This window comes from Pseudorca crassidens, chromosome 12, assembly GCF_039906515.1.
Source record: "Pseudorca crassidens isolate mPseCra1 chromosome 12, mPseCra1.hap1, whole genome shotgun sequence".
NCBI lineage: Eukaryota > Metazoa > Chordata > Mammalia > Artiodactyla > Delphinidae > Pseudorca > Pseudorca crassidens.
Window position 1 is genome coordinate 4,812,804 of NC_090307.1, and position 21,985 is coordinate 4,834,788.

Genomic DNA, 21,985 nt, shown 5'->3' on the forward strand with positions numbered 1-21,985 from the left:
CCTCAAGAAGAAGGGAATTCACCCAAATCTTGGTTACTGCAGGTGAAGCCTGATGGTGACACTTGGCCTGGCTTCCTGCCCTCGAGAAGCTTTTACAAGTCTAATCGGAGATTCCTTTTGAAAGTTCCAGTAAAGCGGACTTCCGAGCTGATATGATCAAACACTACTCTTGCAGCACTTTTGCATATAATCAAGCCAAGTGTAATGACACTAGACTCTTTACCAATTAGTCTTGCTGTGATTATATTTGATAGGAATGGAGGTGACTGTTGAGAGAACATTATGTTACAATAAAAAAACTACAGTACATCCATTATCAGATCTAAGCCCTATTCGCTCGTTGAGGTTTTGTTATCTACTCGTAAGCTGGACCCTGAACTCTGCTAGTTTCCTCCAATATCTGGCTACAACTCTTTAACGTTTCCAATTTTCTCCTACCCTGCTAACTTGGAGTCACTAAGAACTAAAGTTGCCCTTTTCCTGAAGCCCTACAAACTGGAGCTGATACAAACTACAGAGAAATCACCACGATGAGTCACATATGGACAACTTGCTTGACTGCTGCTGGGTGGGCCCCTCGGAAAGCTCACCAGAACGCCCAACACCATCCCAGAGTCATTCAAACTACAAACCAGGACACTTGTCAGAACTGCCCTCACTCCACCATCTAAAGATGCTTTGAGCCCAACAGCCAGAGCTTTTCTTGACTGACTGCCCTCTGGACTCAAAAACAGAATTTGTAGTTTGTTTTAATCGTTAACCTTTATTTTTGTTTCCTTAGAAATGCTTCGTATTAAATAGCTCATTGCTTGCACCATAGACAGCCCTAAATGAGATACAGGTAGATCACTGGTTGCTTAGGGATGGGGCAGGAATAGGAGAACAGGAAAGTAATTGCTAAGGAGTATTGGACTTCTTTTTGAGGTGATGAAAACATCCTAAAATAAACTGTGGTGATGGTCACATATATCTGTGAATATACTAAAAATTATTGAATTACATGCTTTAAAAATGCAGATTCCTAGACTTCCACCTCAAAACTATTCACACTAATGTTTTGGGGGGGCAGCAGGAGGCAGAGCAGAGTTCAGAGTTCAGTGAGGAAGGGCAGCGAACTGTATCTGGGTGTGTAGAGTTCTCCACATCACCCTCTAAGCGGTACTTGGACTTTTGCATTCAGCAGCTGGAAGTTGTGCTCTGTGGTTTTGATAAGAATATTGCTGTTCGTGGTAAGAAAAGATGAGTATGGAGAAGTGTGCTGTTGAACGTCTAGGTCACCCCACCTGCCTGGGCCTTGTGTCAGCACCCCGGCCCCCAGCATTCACTGAGGGGAACTGGCTTCCAGGTACTGTGTAAGATGCTTGAAAGTAATGCCATTTAACTATTTGTTGGAACATACAGCCACCCAAAGCGCGCCGGTAAACTACTCCCAAATGCCGCGTCGCTCAGGCTGAGACAGGCAGCACCCGAGAACATGCCTAAGTGCAGGTGGGGATCCGCTCCGCAACCTGCCTCACAGGCATGGCACACGCACCGTTAGGCAAGTGGAAGGCTAGCACGCTGCTCCCCTGGACCCTGAGCGGTGGAGGGTCTACTCACCATCCTTCCTACTTTGGGATCCATTGGGCGGCAGTTCTGTGGTCTCGGCGATTCCCCCGGACCTCGAAGGAAAGTGGAAGAGGAGGTCTCACCAAGGCCCTCAGCTGGTCACATTAAACATCCCCCCACGAGGTGCCTGTCTGCGTCCTCCCCGTTCCCCCAGAGGGAAGACAAGGCTGGAATAGTGGACCTATTCACATTCGGAAAACAAAGCTGCTTCAGAGACACGCGTTCAACTCGCCAGCAGAGGGAGAGACAATGCGTATTGCGTGCACAGACACGGGATGAGGCCGTGGCCCGGAAGTCACCTGATGTTACTGAAGGGCAGCGAGGCCAGCCCAGGCCGTGCGTGACAACCCAGGGGCTTCGCCTGGCACGTGTGGAGGGTGTCACCTTTAGCAGGGAGCAGATGCACGTGCCCAAGGCCGGCAGACCTAAGGGAGGCCATGCGAACACACGCTGTTACCTTTGGCAGGTGACACCTCGGCCCTGCGCTGGCACTGTGACCCTAGAACGTGTCAGCATGACAGGCTGGGTGTCAGTCTGCTCCGGCTGCCATAGTGAAGGGTGGCAGAACGGGCGGCTTAAACAACAGAAATCGATTCTCCCCTAGCTCTGGGCCGGGAAGTCCAAGATCAAGATGTTGGCAGGGTTGGTTCCTCCCTAAGGGTGGGGGAAGAATCTCTGCCTGGCCTCTCTCCAAGGGCTGCAGGTAATCGTCCACGTTCCCTGTCTTGCAAACGCATGGCCCAGCCTCTGCCTTCGTCTCCACGTGGTCCTCTCCCTGGGTACATTCCTGTCCACACGTTCCCCCTTCATGAGGACACCAGTCATACTGGACTACGGCCCACCCACATGACCTCTGCAAAGACCCCATCTCCAAATCCGGTCCCACTCTGAGGTACTGGGGGTTAGGATTTTAATACGGATTTTGAAGGGATGCAATTCAACCACTAACAGGCTGTGAGTCTCCAAAACACTTAAGAGTGTGCTGGGGAGGACTTTCAAATCACCCCAGGCCTGGGAGCCAGAGTTATCCCTGGGCGGGGTTAGTCCCTGGTCTCTCCCACACGAACGGCTGGGGCCATGGGACCAAATCCATGCAACGTCTGGGTCCCCGTCCACACTGTTGGCTCCCCAATATGTCTTTCCTCTCCTGCAGCGATAGAAACGTCATCCACACGTTTCCTGCCTCTTGTGCAGTTAGGAGTTGCTGTGTGACTACCTGAGAAAGATGCGAACTCTGCATGGTGCCCAGAAGCGAGGAAGCCTGTCTTCCCCCATCCCTCCTTCCTACAGGCTGGGGCTGCAGGCTGGAGCAGAGGCCACGACCTTGACGTTGAAGCCGGGGAGCCCCGCCTGCCCGAGAAAACTGTCATCACCTTGAAGACTGTGTCGTCGCGGTCATAGCGGCCTCACTAATACACGTGGTTTAAGGATCCTGACAGGTCTACCACGCTTTCCTGATGCCGTGGCCAAAAAGCAAGAGCAAAGGAACTATGACTTTCCCTTGGGCACGCGGAGACGCTCAGCTTTCCTTCAGGTCGGGACTCCTCTCAGCTCCTTCTCTTCTGGGTCAAGAACGCAGCCCAGTAAGTTCTCTTTTTCTAAATAAGACCAGGCAGGGTATTCTTGTTAGCGGTCAGCTTCCTGCCGTGGAGTAACACCATTCAGGGTCACAGCTGGGGAATGCCTCTCCTCCCACGGAACAGTGGGATGAATGAATTTCACGAGCACCGAGTAAAGCTTCTGCCCCTAACTTGAAACTAGAGTTAAAGTGCACTGACCCTGAGCAGGTAGCTCCAAGGACTCAGTCCCCGGAGGGCGCAGGGTGACTGGTACCAGACCGTTTTCCTGGACAAGCCTCCCCAAGGCCTAGCAGCATGAGTGGTAAGGATGGAGATAAGGAGGCTGCAGCTCACAACGCTGCTGAGGACACTGTGGAGGTGACTCCAGGGCTGAGGAGGACCCAGGCAGTGAAGGAGAGATCCAGGGGCGGAAAGCATGGCTTCCACTCCATCCCGTTAAGTGTCAGGTGTGACAGGGCCCAACAAACAGCACCCCAGTCCCCCATGCCAGTCCCGGCCTATGAGTCAGGAGGGTCAGCAAAGTAGACAAAACACAGATTTCACGATAAACAAGGGCCCGGTTCCTTCGGGGGAGTTTAGTGTGGCCTCCTCCATCAGCTGGGCCGGGGGACTCTGCTGTTTAAACCAGTCTGATAGGCTCTTCTGTGGCTCGGCAGCACCAGGAGTGGGGACAGGAGAGGACGAGCGAGACGGGCACTGGCGTTCTGAGCCCGAACCTCAACCCCGCCAGCCCGCACCGCATACCTCACCGCGCACAGGCACGGGGCTGCACAGAGAAAGGCACACAGGCAGCAGCTCCTCCAGAGGCTCAGTTTTTATTTTTATTTAGCAACTCAGATTGAGATCAGATAACCCTCCCAGCAGGTTTAGGTTTTGAGGGATCGTAGTAAAGAGAAGATGTGGAACACCAGTAACAGTTAAGGTCTCGAGAAAAGGACAGAATGTGCCCAAGACAGCAGCGGACAGAAAGGATGGCCCTCGAGGCACCAGGTGCCCGCGACTCAATGCTCCAGGTGTGTGCGACCCTGGCTCTGGGGGCAGAGGTGGGACCAGGAAGCACCAAGGCCTCTCTTCAGCCCAGGAGATATCGACCAGAACTTTCTACAGAAGAACCTGTGCTTTTAGGCCTCGGCTATTTTCTGGAGACACCACTGAGAATTCAGCTGTCACCCAGGGTCGTTTACAAGCCCCCAGGACTGAACATTGATCGCTGCCGGGATAGGTTAACTCCATCCTGAGATGTGGTCTTGTGTCCACTGCCGGATGCTGGAGAATCTGACGAGAGGGAAAGGAGAAAGACGGGCTTCCACGTTCCTGAGCGACGGGAAGAGCGCGAGGTGATGGGAGGAGGGCGGTGCTCAGTTCTTCAGCTGGGACACTTCGTACAGGTACGCAGCCAGCATCTTGGTGCCTTCAATGTAGTTGTGCCTGACAGGGAGGAACAGTCACCACGCTGGCTGGTGTCCCGAGGGCCGGGCACACATGCTGCATTCCTCCCGGAAGCGGACGTCCCACCGTCCCGGCGTGCTGGCCCTGAGTGCTGCTTGCCTTGGTTCTCAAGTCCAGTCCGACTGCCCCACCAGGGACCATCCCTGGTCCTGGTCTAACGGAACGTGCGGCTCTCACCTGGTACTTAGTGTGAAGGGCCTTACTGGACCACAGCTGCTCCCTGTCTGTCTGGATGCAAAGTCTCCACCTTGTGTCCTAACACCCAGGGCTCTGTGCTCTCCCCCTGCCCTCCAAGCAGGGCCTTCCTTTGCCTCAGTCCCTGACTGGCCCACCCCAGTCACCCCAAGACGGCCCCTCTTTTCTGCCCTCACCTGTTGAGCTTCTCATTCTGGGAGTGGGCTCCATCATCTGCTGACCCCACGGGCAACAGCATGACATTCTTCCCCGTGGCCTCCTGAAATGTCAAAGTCACAGGAATACTGCCGCCTTCCCTGGTCAAGTCCGGCTCAACACCAAAAACTGAGGGAGAATGGAATAAAAGACACTGAGCTTTAGGGCTGCGAGGCCAGGGATCCACCACAGATCTACTGGTCCGCAACCCCAAGTCCAGACCAGCAGCCCCGCTCTCAAGGTTGGAGGTGGCACAGCCCAGCCCGCACAGAGACAGAGCCAACACAGCCACACGCCCACAATCCACCAGCGCCTATCAGCCCCCAAAGAGGACGTCTGACCTGTCTTCAGGGCTCTTCTCCCAGCCAAGTAATGAGGGTGGTTGAAGTCGGATACCCAGGGCTTCCCACCGTGGCCCAGGTACACCTTGAACTTGTTGGGACTGTCCAGTTCAGCAAACTTCTTGGTCAAGTAGCTCGTAACCTGAAGCACAGGCAGGAGAGACAGCGTCTTACAAGCCTGGCCTCTGATCTAGTGCTGGGGATCTACTCCACAGCAGTCTCTGGGGGTGAGCCCACAGTCGTCTACAATGGGTCTATAAGGGGTCTACAGTGAGTCTATGGGTCTACAATGAGTCTCATTTGCTGCTGCTAAACACTGATCTGCATAACTACGATAGCAGAAAAAGGGATTTTATCATGAAACAAACTTCAGTTATTTAAGGTAAAAGGTAATGTTTTAATTTCAAGCAATTCACCCTTTACGTAGATATCCCCATATGATGTTAATATTTAAATCCCATATAATGATAACACTTAAATCAAGTTTAAAGAAAACGCCCCTTAACTTGCTTTACAAAAATGATTACATCTAAAGCAAAAACAGAGCCAGGTGCTGACCCAGGGTCACCTCATGATGAGAAAATCTCAGTCCTAGGCTTGGAGAGTGGCCCTCAGTTTCCCCTCCCAACAGGGAAGGTCCTGACTCCGTCTCTCCATGAAACCTTCCCAGGTGAGGACGAGGGACTGCTCCCCTGCAAGCCTGGCAGACTTTCAGATACCAGACGCTGCCCCACTCTGGATTCTCCCCCTCTGGACTCTTCCCCCTCTGCCGCTCACCAGGGACCAAAGGCCCGTGGACTCCCACCAGAACACATGCAGCCCAAAGTCAGCAACTGCCTTGAGCCTCTGGATGAGGTCAGAGGTGAGATTTTAGCACGCCTCAGCAGTGACAGAGGCCAATCGCACCGGATGCCTTTTCATACAACCTTTACCTCTGATTAGCTCTGAACTGCTTATCCCAGCAATCGCTGAGCTGGCAAGAGCCAAGGACAGGGCTGCGTGGGCGGAGGCGCACTCTCCTGCTGCCCAGAGCCCCGGCGGCAGGCGCTGCACGCACGGCACGCCCTCCCTGCGCCCCCGCGCCCCACGTGCCTGCTCGGTGACCACTTCAGGAGTCATGTCTGGCACGAGCCTGATGGAGAACTTGCCGACCACCTTGCGAGGAATCACGGTCTTGGCCCCCGACCCAGAGAAGGCACCTTCGATCCCGTGGAAGGAGAGGGACGGGTACCGCCATCTGTGCATCAGGATGTCTTTCTGCAGAAAAACGACAAAGTGGGTTGGAGACGGCACCGCCTGCTCATGGAGGAGCCCGGCCGGCCTGGGGTCCACACACCGTCAGGAAGGCAAGAGCGACCCAGCAGCCGCTACAACAGCCCCCCAAGCGGGGGCCCTGCGCATCCAGGATGGCTGCAAGCGTGTCCTCTCCGCGCCTCCCAGTGAGTCCGCACCGCCCGGGTCAACAGAACTGACCACACAGGAGCCACGGTGTTCTGGCCGGCCCCACGCATATGAGGGCTGTTGCAGAGCCAGGGGCACCAGGAGGGGGAGGGAGGCATGACCCCGGCCATCCTAGGTCCTGGGCTTACAGGACACCGAGGGTGGGGCGAGCTCCCCGAGGAGGGCAAGCCAGGCCGTGTACCATGTCCTAGGCCAGTGCCCACGGACAAGCCCGGCAGTTTCTGCCGTGGGGACTGGCACAAGGCAGCCCCCCGTCTCGCGAGCGTCTACTTGACACGGCCCCTCTCGTCCCAGCGGTGGCACGCGACGTTATCAGGAGAGGACATGCCGCTGCCCGAACCCCTGGGCTTCCTCTGCGACTCAGCACGTAACTCTGGACATGTCTGTGAACCAAAGAGCCCAGTGACAGCTGGAAGGAGCAGACACGGCCCTTAAGCAGGCACCTCACGCAAAGGCAAACGTTACCGGAAGGCAGCGGGGCAGGAGGAAATACAAATGTGTCCATAGCCCAACCTTCCCCAGACTCGTCCCTACCCCAGGACTAGTCTCTCTTGGTCACGGCGTCAGGACCTAACCAATTACCGTCCGCGAGGGACCCGTCTCGGCTCTGCCTGTGAAATCCTTACTCTGCTCGGTCCTCTCCGATGTGTCCTGAGCCTGAGGGGTCCCAAGTCCTGCCTCCCCGTCCCCCCAGCGCCCCTGCAGCCTCACGGCCCCCCAGCCCCAGTGCCTCAGCCCCTATGCTGCCACACCCCCTGCCCACAGTCTGTCCCCAGAGAGGTCTCATCAGCACGTCCCTCTACTCAACACCAGTCACACCGCCGTCGTCCAGGGCAGCGCACGAGCTCCTCGGCAGACCAGAGGCCTTTCCGTCAGGCACCTTCACTCCGAACCACGGGCCTCACTGGCCGCCCACGAGCGGGACAGCTGAGCCCGCTCTGCCGCTCGGCCCCGCCTGTCTCCTGCAGGCCCCGTGGCACTCCTGTCTAAGGAGGCCTCCCCCCTGCCCCCAGGCGCCAGGCCAGACCACCGTGGCCTCCGCACACCCCCTAAGCTTCTCTGCCCGTCTGTCACCTGGAGAGGTGACACTCAAGGGCCAAGCCCGGTTGTGCCCCTCCTGCCTGCCCAGGGCCTGCCGCTGCGGCTCAATGAAAGCTTAGTTAACCACGTGAACTTACATTCACACCTTAGAAACCAGGAACTAAGCTAATTAAGAGAAAAATCACAACATGATTTTCTCCTGACAGTTAAGTAAACGTTTTGTGCAAATGGTTTCCACCTCAGCACCCAGCTCCATCAGGAACGGCTTAAATCATCTCTGGGCCGGGTGGTAAAGCGACTTCCCCGCGCGTGCAAATGAGGAAAAGCCCCCGCCTCTCTGCAGACGTGCCCCAGCTCCGAGCTCTCCACAGTCGACATCTGACACGTTAAAGAGCTCCCAGCTCCCAGCCTGGCGCGTGGTGCCTTCCGGCGCCTGCACCATCCGGCTGCTCCCGTGCCCGGGGTGCGCCCGAGTCCGCCCAGCCCTCAGCCTCCTCCCCGGGGCCCCAGGACCAGGGACGCTGCCAGCCCGGCGGGGGCAGGCCTCGCGGCGCCCGGGCAGCACCTTGCAGTCATGCAGCAGGGTCTCTGTCCCCACATCCCGGGCGTACTCCTCCAGGTCGAAGTCGATCTTGTCGTAGAGCTCCAGCTCCTCGTCCGTCACGGAGGCCACTGCCTCACTGATGCCGGGGACGAGGATCCTCCCCTTCCGGTCCATCAAGGAGCCTGGAGGAGCGGAGAGGATGGGCACTCGGCGTGCACGCACTTCTTAAGCCGTTTTGTTACCGTAACAACCCAGGGAGGAGAGCGGGGTCACCTTCCGTGTAAGATAAAGGGATGGAGACACGGAAGGTAGGTGAGCCGTCCATGGTCGCGGAGCAGGATACACACGGAGCAAACGAGCTCCCACAGGCCCGCCCTGAAAACCACTCCTCTGTCCATCATGTCCTGTTTAAGGCACGTCCCACGAGAGACTACCTGCTCCCACGCTGAGGACAGAAAACCGAGTAGGGCAGGGTAGACTCCAGTCCCAGAAAAGTCGACTCCATGCAGGGCAGCCGCCGCCCGCCAGGGAAGGAAACAGGACTGAGCACACGGCGGGCCGAGGCCGTGCACCGGGGGGACACCGGGCAAGGCAGCCGTGGCCTCGCTCTCAAAAGGGCTGAGTGCACAGGAGACCGCTGCGGCCAGTCAGTGTCAACTAGACCGAGCAGACGCCCTCCAGGGACGTAAGACACAATGGCGTCCAGAGGAAGGACGGCCGTGATGCCAGGTGACAGGGCAGGCGGGGTGCCCAAGTCGGGCCACGGAGACGACGTGGGGGAGAGGGGAGGCAGAAATGAAGCATGGGGGTCTTTTAAAGGGAACAGTCAGTCGGGGGGTGGGGAGGGAGGGACAGAAGGCATGAAGCAGCCTGGAAGCAGTGCCCGCACCAACCTCCTGCCCAACTGCCACGCGGTGACGGAGCCCACGCTCACCCATCAGCATGATGAGGTCAGTCATGGCCTCGTGCACCGAGCCGCCGTACACGCCGGAGTGCAGGTCCCTGTTGCTGCATTCCACCTGCGGACACACGGCCACCCTGCTTGGCTGCTCACGGGAGCCCGTTCTTACCACGCGACAGTAAAGTGAGCAAAGAACATTCACACGACCATTTTCGAAATCAAAATCTGCTCCCTCAACAAGCAAAGCAAGGTGCTTCCTAAATGCCAGAACTCTGGAAACGCCAACCACGGGAGAAAGCGTGGGCACCCAGAGCCCTCCCAGCTGCTCCCTGCACGACTCGGCACAGACCTCGATGAAGAAGTAGCAGATGCCCCGGAGCCCGTAGGTGATGCAGGGCTTGTTCTTCCCCAGCCAGTAGTTGTCGGAGATGCAGACGTAGTCCACATCCTTAAAGAACGCGTCCTTCTGGGCAAAGATCAGCGCGTCCAGGCCTTCGGAACCAGACTCCTCCATGCCCTCCAGACAGAAGCGGACGTTGACGGGGACTTCCTGGGCAGGAGACCGGTGAAGGAAGGTACTCAGCACGCACGGACTTAGAAGCAACAGCCAGGAAGCCACCCAATGTTGTGAAGTCACGAATTTCAAATAACCGACTTCCTCCAGACCCACCACTGGGCAGGCTGTGTGTGGCCCACACAGACCCTCAGTACCCAGGCACTGGGCCACCAGGGGACAAGCGTGGCTTCGGCCGGTCACCCTTAGAAGGACTCCTTCCAAGGAGCTCCCAGCCCGACCACATGTGCCACTCGTTGGGGTCTCTGCGCTCACCCAGCGCGAATCTGCGTCTCCAGCAAAGCTGAGCCGCTCCCTCTAAAACAAAGGCCACGACACAGACAGCCAGAGCCTCATCTGTGTGGCCACCAGCAGCGCACGCAAGAGCGAGAGAGCGCTTCCCCCAGTTCAGAAGGCGCTCCACGCACTGCAGGCCCTTTTCCTCCAGAGCTGACAGTGACCCTAAGATGCCACCTGGCTCCTGCTCGGTGGCCTTCCAGGTCTCCCCAAGGCTGTGCTGTGAGGCACGTGGCCCTTCCACAGGAGAGAACGTGAAGCCACACTTGAGCGAGGCGATGCCAAAGGCCACGGAAGGCTGGGCCTGTATGGACTCAGGTCTGCGGGGTCCTAGCTCAGAGCTGCCCCCAGACAGTGCTGCTCACCACACGCACCGCCCCCCTGCCACTCCAGTGGAACAGGGGTGAGGGGAGGTGCGCTGGGCAGCTCTGCCCTGCACACGGCCACCCCTCTGCTTGGCCACGCGCTGATCCCAGGGGCCCTGGAGGAGAGGGGCCTTCCCAGCCCAAGCCCAGCTCCCTCGAACCCTTTTCAGATCTACCACCGCACGTCCTGACAAAAATGCTTGTCTCATCATTCTTATCGCAACACAAGATAAAAGCAAGATGCAGAAACTGCCTATACGTTATGGTCACAATTAGATTAAAAAGAATTCTTGAGAAGATTGGTCAGTAACAAAATGTTAAGTCTCCGAGGCCTGGATTCTAGGCACCTCTTTTTTCTCTCTACTTTTCTGTATTTTACAAACTTTCAACAAGGAGCAGATGTTTCACCTCAGGAAATATATTTTTAAAAATCAAATTTACTTTTAGGAGGATAAAAACCACACAGAGAAAGTAAGGGTTTGTCGGCTAGCACAGGGCCTGGGTCACGCCCTGGCAAGCACCCACTTCCCAGGCGCGGTCAGAGCCCAGAACTCTCACCTGCCTGGGTCCCTGCTGAGTCACCAACAGGGTGACCTTGGGACAACTGTAAAACCAATGCACCTTCAATGTTTCCTCAAACTAGAAAACAACCTATAAACTGGAAGATGACCCAGCTGTGCTGATACAGCTTGGCGGGGGAAGCCTGCTGTCTCCTGGCCCGTGCTCTTTGATCTTTACGGGCTGTTCTGGGAAGAGAAAGTCCCACTCTGCATCCCCAGGTGGAGCAGGTGAATCGGGCGCTAGATGTGGGCAGCGTACCTGACACGTTTTCTGGAAGGCTTCCAGGGCGTTCATCCAGCCGGCCACTGGCCCCTTATCATCGGTGGCTCCTCTCCCGTACAGTTTGCCTGGAACAGCAACCAGCAAGTTCATCAGGTGATGGTCGCAGCGCACAGAAAGGAGCACCTCTCAGTGAACATCTGACGACATTCCAGCGCGACCCCACGCAGCCGTCCTAAGCCTCTTCCTCGTGTCAGAAGCCCCGTTTCCATTCTATCAGAAGTCCCGAGTCTCCACCCAACACGACTGTTAGGATCTTCCAGAGAACTCGCCGGATCTAAGAGCAGCGCGGGAGTGCAGCCAAGGTCCCCGCCGCCTCAGGGCGCAGGCTGCAAACCCAGCTCCGCGGGACCACTGCCACTTGGCTAGGGTGTTAAAATCCAGTCCACAGCCAGCCGGCAGCAGCGGGTGAGGGAAACCTGGCTGGATGCAGGTGCACCGACCAAGGAGAACCACAGTCTCACCCACACCACAGCCCAGTGTGATGAAGAACAGAACTGACGTTCGTCACGTACCTCTCTAGGTTATCACTAAAGGACAGGATGTTGCCCCTCCCCAGTGTAACCAGTCACCTCCCCTCTGCACAGCCACCTCTGGGACCCCCGTACAAAGGCAGGTGTCTGGGCTAGGCGTTGGCCACCTTGAAGGACACGAGGGAAACAAGCCCAGACCCCCCTCCCAGACCAGACACAGCGTAAGGCCCGAGGGAGGCCAGAACCCCGGGCGCCGCGTGCTCAGGGGGCCCCTCCCGGCCTCAGTCTGTCCCGGTCGGTCGGTCCTCTGTTCTCCTCACCCTTAGCCTGTTTTCAACGTTCGGCAGGTCAACCTGACCTGCCCCAAAGCGGGCGTGTGGGGCTTAAAGCCATCACTGCCTTGGGGATTTCTTTTTTAAACTAAATCTGCTTTTCACAAAAGCTAAAGAGCTCTTCTAAGACGCATCCTCATCCCTGTGGCAAACACTGACCAAGCGACCCCAGGGAGCGGGGCTGTGAGGGCCGAGGCGGACAGAGGCCGAGAGCGCCCACCCCCGGCCCGGCACGCCAGCAGCCGTGTGGGGGCAGCTTCTCCGGGCTACGGGGCGCTCCAGGTTCTTCCATCCTGCGTGTCTGTATGTCTGTCTAGGGGTGGGCTGTCAGGGAGGGGCTGAGCAGTAGGAGACCAGGGCTGGCACAGGAGGAGGCGCAATGAGGGGAGAGAAGATGGGGCCCACTGGGTCCCCCAAGAGGCACCGCTGTGGGGCAGGGCGGGAGGTGGTGCAGGACCCGCCTCCACAGGCCAGGGGAGGGCCTTGCAAGGGGAAGAGAAGGGGCGGGACGAGGATGACCTCCGTTCTGGGGGGGGGGGGGGTCCTGGTGCAGAGGGGAGGGGAGGAGGGGCGCCGCTGGGAGAGAGGAGAGGGGACGAGAGGAAGGGCGGGGGCCCAGGCCCTGGACTGAGGACACGTTAGCAAGCGCACCCTGAGGACCGCTGTGCACAGCAATGATGTGACTGTCCCTGAGCTGGGGAAGCTCCAACAGAAACTCAGCGTGTCCCGCAAGAAAGGCTTTTTTTCTTTTTAAAGACGGTCTGGACTCGGCCCAAGGGGACGAGGCACAAACGAAGGGGCTGCTCCATGTGGCGAAAGGCTGCATCCAGTGCGGAAACGTGAGGTTCAGTGACAAAGGCAGGAGGAGCCTTTACCCGGGGCAGGTTGGGGGGCAGCGAGAAGAGGGGCCAGTGCGGGGGGCCGTGAAGAGGTGCGCGAGGTGCCCACGGGGCCCAGCCCAGGAGCCCTCGATGGCGTCGCTGAGCCGTCACTGCCATCCTCACCAGGGCAGCAGGCATTGGGGAAAGGCCGACGCTTCCCTAAACCCTGACGGAGCTGCTAAAATGTGCCACGGAAGCAGCTGCGAATCGGATCAGGTTTGGATCCCAGGTTTTGGGAGGCTGCACCGCCTCAATTCAGATCGGGCTTCCTGGGAAAGTGTCAGCAGCAGGAGAGGGAAGCCCAGCAGGCCCAAGGCCCCAGAGACCTGGTTCCACAAAGAAAGGAAGGCTTCTGGAGGTTTCAAGGATGGATGCACACGCATGAGGCTTCCAGAACCCAATTTCTAGATCGTGTACAAACAGCCAGCTCTGGAAAGACAACCCAGAGGCCACGGGTGTACCTCCTAAGCAAATGCCACAAGTCCTCTTCCTCGGGGAAGCGTCCCTACCGTCTCGCTCCACCAAGGTGAAGGGCTCGCTGTCCCAGCCGTCCTCCAGGGCTGCCGGCTGCACGTCCAGATGTCCATAAATGCACACCGTTTTCTTCTGCGGGTCGGAGCCCAGTGTGCCAAGTAAGATGGGCGGAAGTGGTATCTCCGAGCCATCAGGGAGCTGGGGGAGGAGAGGAGGCCGTGGAGGACAGGCTTTGTGTGAAGAGGGTGGTGTTGACAGCAGATGTTATCAACGTGCCCTGGACAATCTTATGTGTTCTCATCAACCACTTCTATTGCAGAGCTCAAGACCATACTGTTCAACCGAGTCATTAATTAACAAGAATACACTTTCCCATAATCCGGAGCACAGAGACTGGACTACGGCCACACCACCCCAAACGCGCCCCATCTCATCAGAGCACAGAGAGTGAATTACGTTTACCAACTGCAGGTGGCTTGGTCAATTTTTAAGGTTGATTTTCAAAAAAAACTTTTATGTAACAAAACATATTACAAAGGCTGAGTTTGGGATGCAGCTTAGTTCATTATTTTCTAAAATAATGTACAAAAACTACTGTAATCTTAAAGCAGAAGATACACTTTGAAGTTTTTTATGTAAATTACAATCACGCACAGAAAGGGCCATAGACCAGGGTATGAGGAACTGCAATTTGCAGGAGGCCACACTGCATCAAGCCGCAGTAGCTGGGACTCCTTCTGAGCCTTCTCGCAAAGGCCGCAGCCTCCCAGTCCCCTAGGAACGGGGTACAGATATTAATCACAGGATTCCCTCCTCATCTAGGGTAGAAATGCAGATGTACGAAGGCAAGTCAGCGCCAAGCCCCACATCAAACTCCAGTCCCTTGCAACATTCACATCAGCTGGGCGTCTGCACCTTTCCTGGTAAACCACGGCCCACTAAAGGCCCTGCAAAATATCCGGCACCCCATCCTCCCCACCCTTCCTGCAGTCCAAGAGGACAACCCGAGGTCCTTACGAAGTGCCCCAACGGCAGGGAGGGTGAAAGGAGCACGTCCTGAGTTTCAACTGCAAGAGCGAGGATGAGTCACAGAGGAGCCATCACACACCTGGGTGTCAGGCTAGTTATTAGAAAACGCTCTGAAAACATACGTAACTAAACAGAACACACAAACCTAACTGGTAATGAAACTATGGTAACGACTTACAATTAAGAGGTAAAATGAGCAGCAGCTAAAACCGACAAGCAAATCAGTACAAAGCTGGTGATGGGCCGGTATAAGTGTCCTTCTCCAAACTCCCAGGGGCAGTAAGCACCTCTACGTGTCCGCGCACGCATCAGGGAACGTTCCAGGCCGCCGAGTGCTCTCAGGATACAGGATCTGTCTTTCCAGTACCCTCGACTCATAAATGACAACTTAAGTAACTGCTGCTGACCCTGCAGCTGCCCATGCGCAATCCTGGACTCCACCTCGCCACGCACGCACGCGAGCTGCCCTGGGGCTGTGTCCTCGCGAGGACGGCCTGTAGCTGCCAGGGCAAAGAACCGTGCTCGAAACCAAATGCCCTGACCTGGTCACACAAGACACGGAGCGCTGCGGTCCCAGCTGGCCCTTAGCTCGCCTCATAGGAAAGTGATTTTTAAACAACAGGCTTTCTCTAAATAAATCTCTGCTCCAGGCAGCTCCTCCGAAACACTTCAGCATTTTCTAAGAAGCCACTTGGGCCCACAGATATTCATGCCGCAAATTGCAAATCTCTCTCTGGGCTTCCCCACTTACTCAGATGTCACAGGACAAGGCCTGGGCGAGGGACACAGTGATGTGTTTACAGGGAGAACGTGCTGTCCTCTCCCAGCACCTGTCTGGGCACAAGTCTGTGACACGGGGTCCTCGTGTCTCCCTCCTTTCCACCCACTCTAACAGCCACCACACGAGTCCAGCTCCCGACCCCTGACCCACTGCACCGGCGCCGGGGGCTCTTCCGTCACTGCTCTGCTCACGAGCCATGACTGTCCCATTTGCTGAGCTCCTCTGTCTGGCGCTTGGGCCCTCAGGGACGGGGCCCGCCACCGCCCGGGGCAGCGCTGGGCTGCAGGCAGGCCGGACGTGACGGCTCCTGCTCCCAAGAGCCCCAAATCAGCCCTCCCACCATCACACCGGCCCCTGAGCCTTGCCCAACAGGGACCAGGCTCCCAACATCATCTCTCCTCCGTGAGCCTGAAGGTACCCCAGCTTCTGCGCGTACAAGTGCTGACAGCCACCCCACACCTGCCCCAAGTCACCACCACCTCCAGAAAAGGGCAACACCGCTGCCAGATGAACTGATGGGCAGAGGGGACCACATGCGCTATGGCTGCACCCCACGAGGACTCGGCAGAGCTTCTCTAACAGTGATGAAAGCTGCCAGCTCCTTCCCTGATAAAAGTAGGCATCATGGAACTCAAATAGTGTGGCAGTCATTTAGTCTTTCATGGAAGGTCCTTTCTGAAGAACCGCACTGTTACATCCGTGTTAAACAGAATAGATCCATACATTTTAACAAAACAACTCTTAAAAATTATTTGCCACCTAGATTTTTTTTAATGTATTAGGAAAAAAGGAAGAGGAAGCAAGTCAAGTATGCTCCTAACAGAAACTAACTCAAAGAAACCTGGTTTAGCCTCTCATGAGTGGGCAAAGTGCCATGAAGCTCTAAGGTGTCTTACGTAATCTTCAGTTAACTATTAAGTCTGTGGTCAGAAGAAATCTCACACAAACAACACTGGACTGGGAAGTGGAAGGCCCAGATTTTAACCTCCTTTGCCATGGGCCTTTTATTGGTTCCCAGGGCGACAGAGCCCACCTGGGCCTCTGGGTCCTTCCATTTATGAAAAGAGCTGAGTGTCCATATCTGAAATCCTAGGATATGGTTTCAACGGACACATAAATCATCAGGCAAGAGAACCAAGATAAACCAAACCCAGTTATCACTGCAACACAAAAGAGCGTTGCGAACTTTGAAAATGCATGCCATGAAACATGTAATTAACACGGGACTGAAATCATCTGAAAGGAAAATAGTGGAATAATGTACCATAAAATGAGACTGTTCATTCAAGTTAGAATCTGTCAGAATCCTGCATTAAAATGCAACTGAGCCCCAAGTCCCACACATAAAGTAGCCCTTTTCCAGGAACCAAGTCATGAAAAGTGCTGTTTCTACCAACTGGGGACACAGTGGGTGTGAGTGGGAGTCTCCATTAGTTTTGCATCTGATTGGCAAAGAGCAACTTCCTGGTCTGAAGGCTGACTGACCTCTCAGAATGGCCATTATGTTAACTTCTGCTTAGATAACACTCAACAGTTCTCCTCCCTGGAGAACAGTGATGAGTATCACCAATCTCTCTCTAATCCAGCTCAAGAAATCACAGTTTAGCATCCAAATCAGGCCTTCTTTGTTTGTTTGAAAGACCAGCAGGTTATCTGAAGCAAAGACATGTAAGAACTAGCCTAGTCCTATCAACTCCTCAGTAAACCTGCTCACTGTGGCTCTGCAGCGCGGAGATTGCCGGCCGCCTACCTTCTGGTTTCCAATGTCCACCAGCTCCACGGAGCCCCCCAGCTTCTTGATGTCGGCAGCGGCGACCTCCATCATCCTCCTGATCTCACCTCTCTTCTCCGGCCACGCAGACACGCTCTGGATGGCCACCCATTCTGCAAGTTTCTGTTTGTGGATAATAAGCAGATGGGATTCTGAAAAGCTGCTCCTTGAGGAAGGAAAGTACTCACAAGTGTGCCACTGTCAGGCCCACAGAGGTCACTTGCTACCTACGGCCACTCCATTTGGAACATGCTGCCCAGACACAGAAGAAGAGCTCCATGGCATCTGCTTTTTGCTTAAGATGTAAAGGGACAGTCTGTACTGACCCTACACCAAGAGCTATACAGCATGACAGGAAAATCGTTAACCATTAGGAGTGACGTGAGTGTAACATGTACAAAGTTCCACAAACACGTTTATATCTGCATCTGACAAAATTACAACTGAAAGATACAGAAAATACCCAATATTTTCAGAGTCCAAGTTGGCTTATTTATCATCCTGACGATGGCCAAGTTCTCTAAAATATAAGTTTTGGAATGACAACTCTAAAGATTTCACCTGAAATATGTCTACCAAGGGCGATTTTAACGTATGATTCTTTAAGTTAACATCAAGAAACAGATTAATGCATAACATTACCAAATCATTTAAAACATGCTAAATGTAAAATAGTGCTTTATATCTATCACAAGAATAAACAAAAATCTTCAATTAGCTTTGCCATTTCTAGAAACATGTATTAAGAGTTTCTGTCAAAAGCCAACTTATATACTGTAATGAGAAAGCAGAGGAAAAGACCTCTAGACAATACACATTTTTCAGTTACTTTTTATTTTTTTTTTTAGTTACTTTTTTTTGTGGTGAGAACACTTAACATCTACTCAAGTACACGATACAGTATTGCTGACTATAACCACCATGCAGTACGCTGGATCCCCAGAACTTACCCATCTTGTAACTGAGGTTTGTACCCTTTGGCCAACACCTCCCCAGTTCCCCACCCCCCGACAACCACCGTTCGACTCTCCACTTCTCTGAGCGCAACTTTTTCAGATTCCACATGTGAGATCACACTAGCGTTGGTCTTTCTCCATCTAGACAGTATTTTTAACACTTGATTAGAACAGCATAATCCATGTTAGCTTCTTGAAAGTTTCTCTGGGTGCCATGGAATTAAACTGAACTTGAATGCTCACTAGAATAAACATTCCCTTACCTTAATGTAGCGATCCTGATTCTCATCAACGTACTTAAACAGGGCAGTGAGGGCCGACATCTTTCAACCAGACCGCAGACCTTGGAGATTCTTGGAAGGAAGAAGAATCTGTCAGTGCTGCCTCGAGACAGGGTCCAATTGATCAACAGGCCTGGAGGCACTTGTGCAGGATCATAAACTGTACTCCACCCCCCGACCAGCACTGGATGCAGTTGTCACGAGGACTCCAGCAAGTGACCTCGGCAGATACAGTGGTTCTGGAAAGCAGTCAGAGGCTCAGGCTGATCTCCATTCTTTTTTCAGAAGGAAAAGGTACACAGAATTGTGTGTCCAAATGGAAGGTAATCGAAGGAAGGGCCTCAGTTGAAGACAATCTGATATAAATTAAAAGCAGGTACTCCCCAGGAGCACTGACATACCGGCGTTTTAAAACGTTTCTTAAAATTTAATTTTACTCTCTTAAAGTCCACAACTTCCCCTTACTATTACCACAGAGGAAATAATCACTCCAAGGCTCCCAGCAAAAATGTCACATCTTGTCTCTCTGCCACAAACCAACAACACAGCAAACAAAGCCCGAGGAGAGGATCGTAATTCAGTTTAAGGAAACTGACAACCTGGGCCCAGAAACAGCCAAGACAACGTACGAAACTCCACTAGGGCCCGATTAAGATTAAAGAAACTTCCAGCCTCCCAGGTGCATTTTCTAACATCCAGTTTCTGCTCTGTGCGACCCAACACGTCCTGCTCCACCTTACAAATACAGGGGAAAAGAAATCATGTGACCCATCATCTGTTTCGTTTGTTTGGCCGTGTCTCGAGGCATGCAGGATCCTATCGATAGTTCCTCAACTAGGGACTGAACCCGTGCCCACTGCAGTGGAAGCTCGGAGTCCCAACCACTGGACCGCCAGGGAAGTCCTGACTCATCTTTAAAACCTGGAATCAATATGAAGCACAGAAAATCCTGGAATGGGCGCCTTCAACATTGGTTCTCCCCCCTTCCTCCAACTGACAACTCAGGTTCCATCACGTGGCAAGACTCAAACCTCAGCAGTGACAGGAAGAAAGTGCTCAGGGACAGGGAGCAAACTCAGCACCGCAGTGACAGGAAGTATTTCAGAATTGCAGCTGCAGAGTCACAAGACCCTACTACATCTCTGTAGTTACGGAGCAGGACGCCAGAAAAGCGCCTGCGTGTGGATACACTGGAGTTAAAGAGCATCTTTTTCTTGGTATAGGATTCTGAAGTGACTTCTAAAGACAGGAGAGACTTTATCCACTGAGACATGAAGCCTGGCAACAGATCGAGGAAGTGCAGTGTGAGTTCAGTAAGGTCAATCCTCTTCCCACACCCATAAAAGAGCATACCAACCTTCCAGCCAACTCAGAGGGTTTCAGCTGAGGCTCTTACCTCAAAGACAGGGATCCCTGAAGGCAGAGGCACAGCATACAAGTCAAAGTTTTCAATCACAAAAGAAACCCTATTTAGCAGGACAATATGCTACATCAGGTACTTTTCATTTGAGTTTCTGGTCATTAAATGCCACAAATCCCACACTCACTGTGACATATTCTCATTAATATTATGTTCTTTGAGGCCCAATTAACCAATGGCCTTCCAGCAAAAGTCAAAGATTCAACTATCTAAGCTGCACCTTTTATCAAAGGAGAGTAAACAGAGACCGAGACCAACTGTTCAGCTCCGCAGGCCACCTCACCAAGGCCGGAGAAAAAGCACCTGCTCCTCTGAACTGCTAACCCAGTAAGAGAGGTCAGGCCAGGTCCATTTCTCCTTCCCACTCACAGTTCTGGTTATTCCCGTTTCACCACCACTTCTTCTTTTTTTTGTTTTTTTTTTTGCTGTACGCGGGCCTCTCACTGCTGTGGCCTCTCCCGTTGCGGAGCACAGGCTCCGGACGCGCAGGCTCAGCGGCCATGGCTCACGGGCGCAGCCGCTCCGCGGCGTGTGGGATCTTCCCGGACCGGGGCACGAACCCGTGTCCCCTGCATCGGCAGGCGGACTCTCAACCACTGCGTCACCAGGGAAGCCCACCACCACTTCTTTTATATGCCCTGGTGAACTCCATTTATTAGGGTGAAAGCACTGAGCTGGAGTGAGCAAAAGCAAACATTTACCCTCTCGAAAGAAATGCCAGCCTCACTCTCCTCTTGGAATCTAAGGTTCTGGGGAGTAACATAACTTCAACAGTGAAACTAGTGTGAGAGGAAGAAGTGATACGGTAGCACCTGGAACCACCCAGCAATGCCTATGAATGATTCTCCCAGTTCTGAGTGCCCCCATCCTGTCCCGCCCTGATTCAAGGCACATGGTACCCTAAACAAACGCCTGAATCATGGCTTCAAATCTGTGTAAAACCACTGAAACAGCTGTGGAGACGTCTGGTTTGCCCAATCTAGACCTTCAATCCAAACGTACAGTTCTACAGAATTACTTCTCGCCACCTCTCCCTGCAAACTCCAGGGACAACAAAGGCATGAATAAAACCTGCACCAGATCCCTGAGCCAGCACTAGGATCCCGTGTCGGCGGCGCGGGCGGCTCGCAGGCCCTGCCCGCGAGGCCCAGGGTCTCAAGGGCTCGGTGCAGGCCGAACCGGGACCAGGCATCACTCCACTTGACAGGTGAGAAAACGGAGGCTGCCTGAGAGCTGCCAGCTGCAAACTCCCAGCCTTAAATGTGGGCGGGGTCTAGAGACCCCTGACCCCGGGCCTCTGACCCCCCGGGCGCTGGCCGTCCCGCGACACCAAACTCAGGCTTCCGCCAAGGGCTCTGCTGAAAAAGACAGGCTTTAGTTTTCTGCGGTCCTCGCCGAGGGAGGGTCGAAAGACCGGCACGCGCGCGTCCTCCCCGCCGCCCCAGAGCCCGGACCCCCGAGCGGGCCTTTTGACCCGACACCCTCTTCTCCCGTCAGGCCGGCCACACGCGGAGCGGGCCTGTGTCCTCGGCCCCACAGCCGCGCCCAGCCTCCCCTGCTCCCCCGGAGGCGGCCCGGGGCCCCACGCTCCCGGCCTCCGCCCCGCAGCCGCCGCCCTCAGGAGCCTCCCCGCCTAGCGGTCCATAACAGCACCTCACAAGCCCCCCGCTGCCGCCTCGCCGCTTCCGTACCACGTGCCCCGGTCACGCCCCCGGCGCGGGCCCGCCCCGCCCACCAATCCCCGCCCACCAATCCCCGCCCTTGTCCGGAGAGCTGGCGTCGCCCCGCCCCCGCCGCCGTGCCGTCCACCAATCGCGGGCCTTTCTGGAGACGGCGCCGCCCCGCCCCCACGGTCGCCCCGCCCCTCCACTGAGAGGTACGGGGGCGGGGGCGCGCGGGGGCGCGCGGGGGCGCGCGGGGGCGCGCGGGGGCGCGCGGGGGCGCGCGGGGGCGCGCGGGGGCGCGCGGGGGCGCGCGGGGGCGCGGACTGAGACCCAGGGAGGCGGGGTCCGAAGCACCTGCCTGGGCGGCGACATCCTTCCGTCCATCGCCTAGTGCTTTCACAGTGAGGTCCGAGAAGAGGTCTTTAGTGCAAGGTGGTCCGAAGTGGGGGCGCCCACACACACCCCGAACCCTCCCGCCGAAAGCTCCCGTCCCCGCAGGCTCCTGAGGGGCGCGCGTTGCAATTTCACATACCTTTGCCACTTCGCTCGCCAA

At 55.2% G+C, this 21,985-nt stretch overlaps 2 protein-coding genes across 6 annotated transcripts in view; both read right to left on the bottom strand.

The window, feature by feature from the left end:
- The window catches only part of CNDP1 (carnosine dipeptidase 1), a 33,947-nt gene extending 32,133 nt beyond the window's left edge, over positions 1–1,814 (bottom strand). Inside the window, exon 1 of one of the 2 annotated variants that reach the window (XM_067698834.1) lies at positions 1,600–1,814. Coding sequence is in view for 1 of the 2 variants with exons in the window: in XM_067698833.1 (XP_067554934.1) it covers positions 1,600–1,623 (24 nt within the window). In the remaining variant the exon portion in view is untranslated. The remainder of the gene's footprint in view (positions 1–1,599) is intronic. The other variant, XM_067698833.1, reaches the window with a different exon arrangement.
- Positions 1,815–3,984: 2,170 nt separating this feature from the next.
- Positions 3,985–21,497, bottom strand: CNDP2 (carnosine dipeptidase 2). 4 transcript variants are annotated; one of them, XM_067698838.1, is made up of 12 exons: positions 21,422–21,497; positions 18,331–18,420; positions 17,091–17,234; positions 13,566–13,728; positions 11,350–11,438; positions 9,665–9,865; positions 9,349–9,433; positions 8,436–8,596; positions 6,461–6,625; positions 5,369–5,510; positions 5,009–5,156; positions 3,985–4,616 (listed from the first exon to the last, which is right to left on the bottom strand). In XM_067698838.1, exons 2-12 carry the CDS (start codon positions 18,388–18,390, stop codon positions 4,547–4,549), a joined length of 1,428 nt encoding a protein of 475 aa, XP_067554939.1. In that variant the 5' UTR covers positions 18,391–18,420; positions 21,422–21,497; the 3' UTR covers positions 3,985–4,546. The 4 variants fall into 4 exon arrangements, with proteins under 4 accessions (XP_067554939.1, XP_067554938.1, XP_067554940.1 ...); XM_067698837.1 differs by having other exon boundaries at positions 18,331–18,688; positions 21,422–21,467; XM_067698839.1 differs by lacking the exon at positions 21,422–21,497 and adding an exon at positions 19,745–20,131.
- Positions 21,498–21,985: the final 488 nt, after the last annotated feature.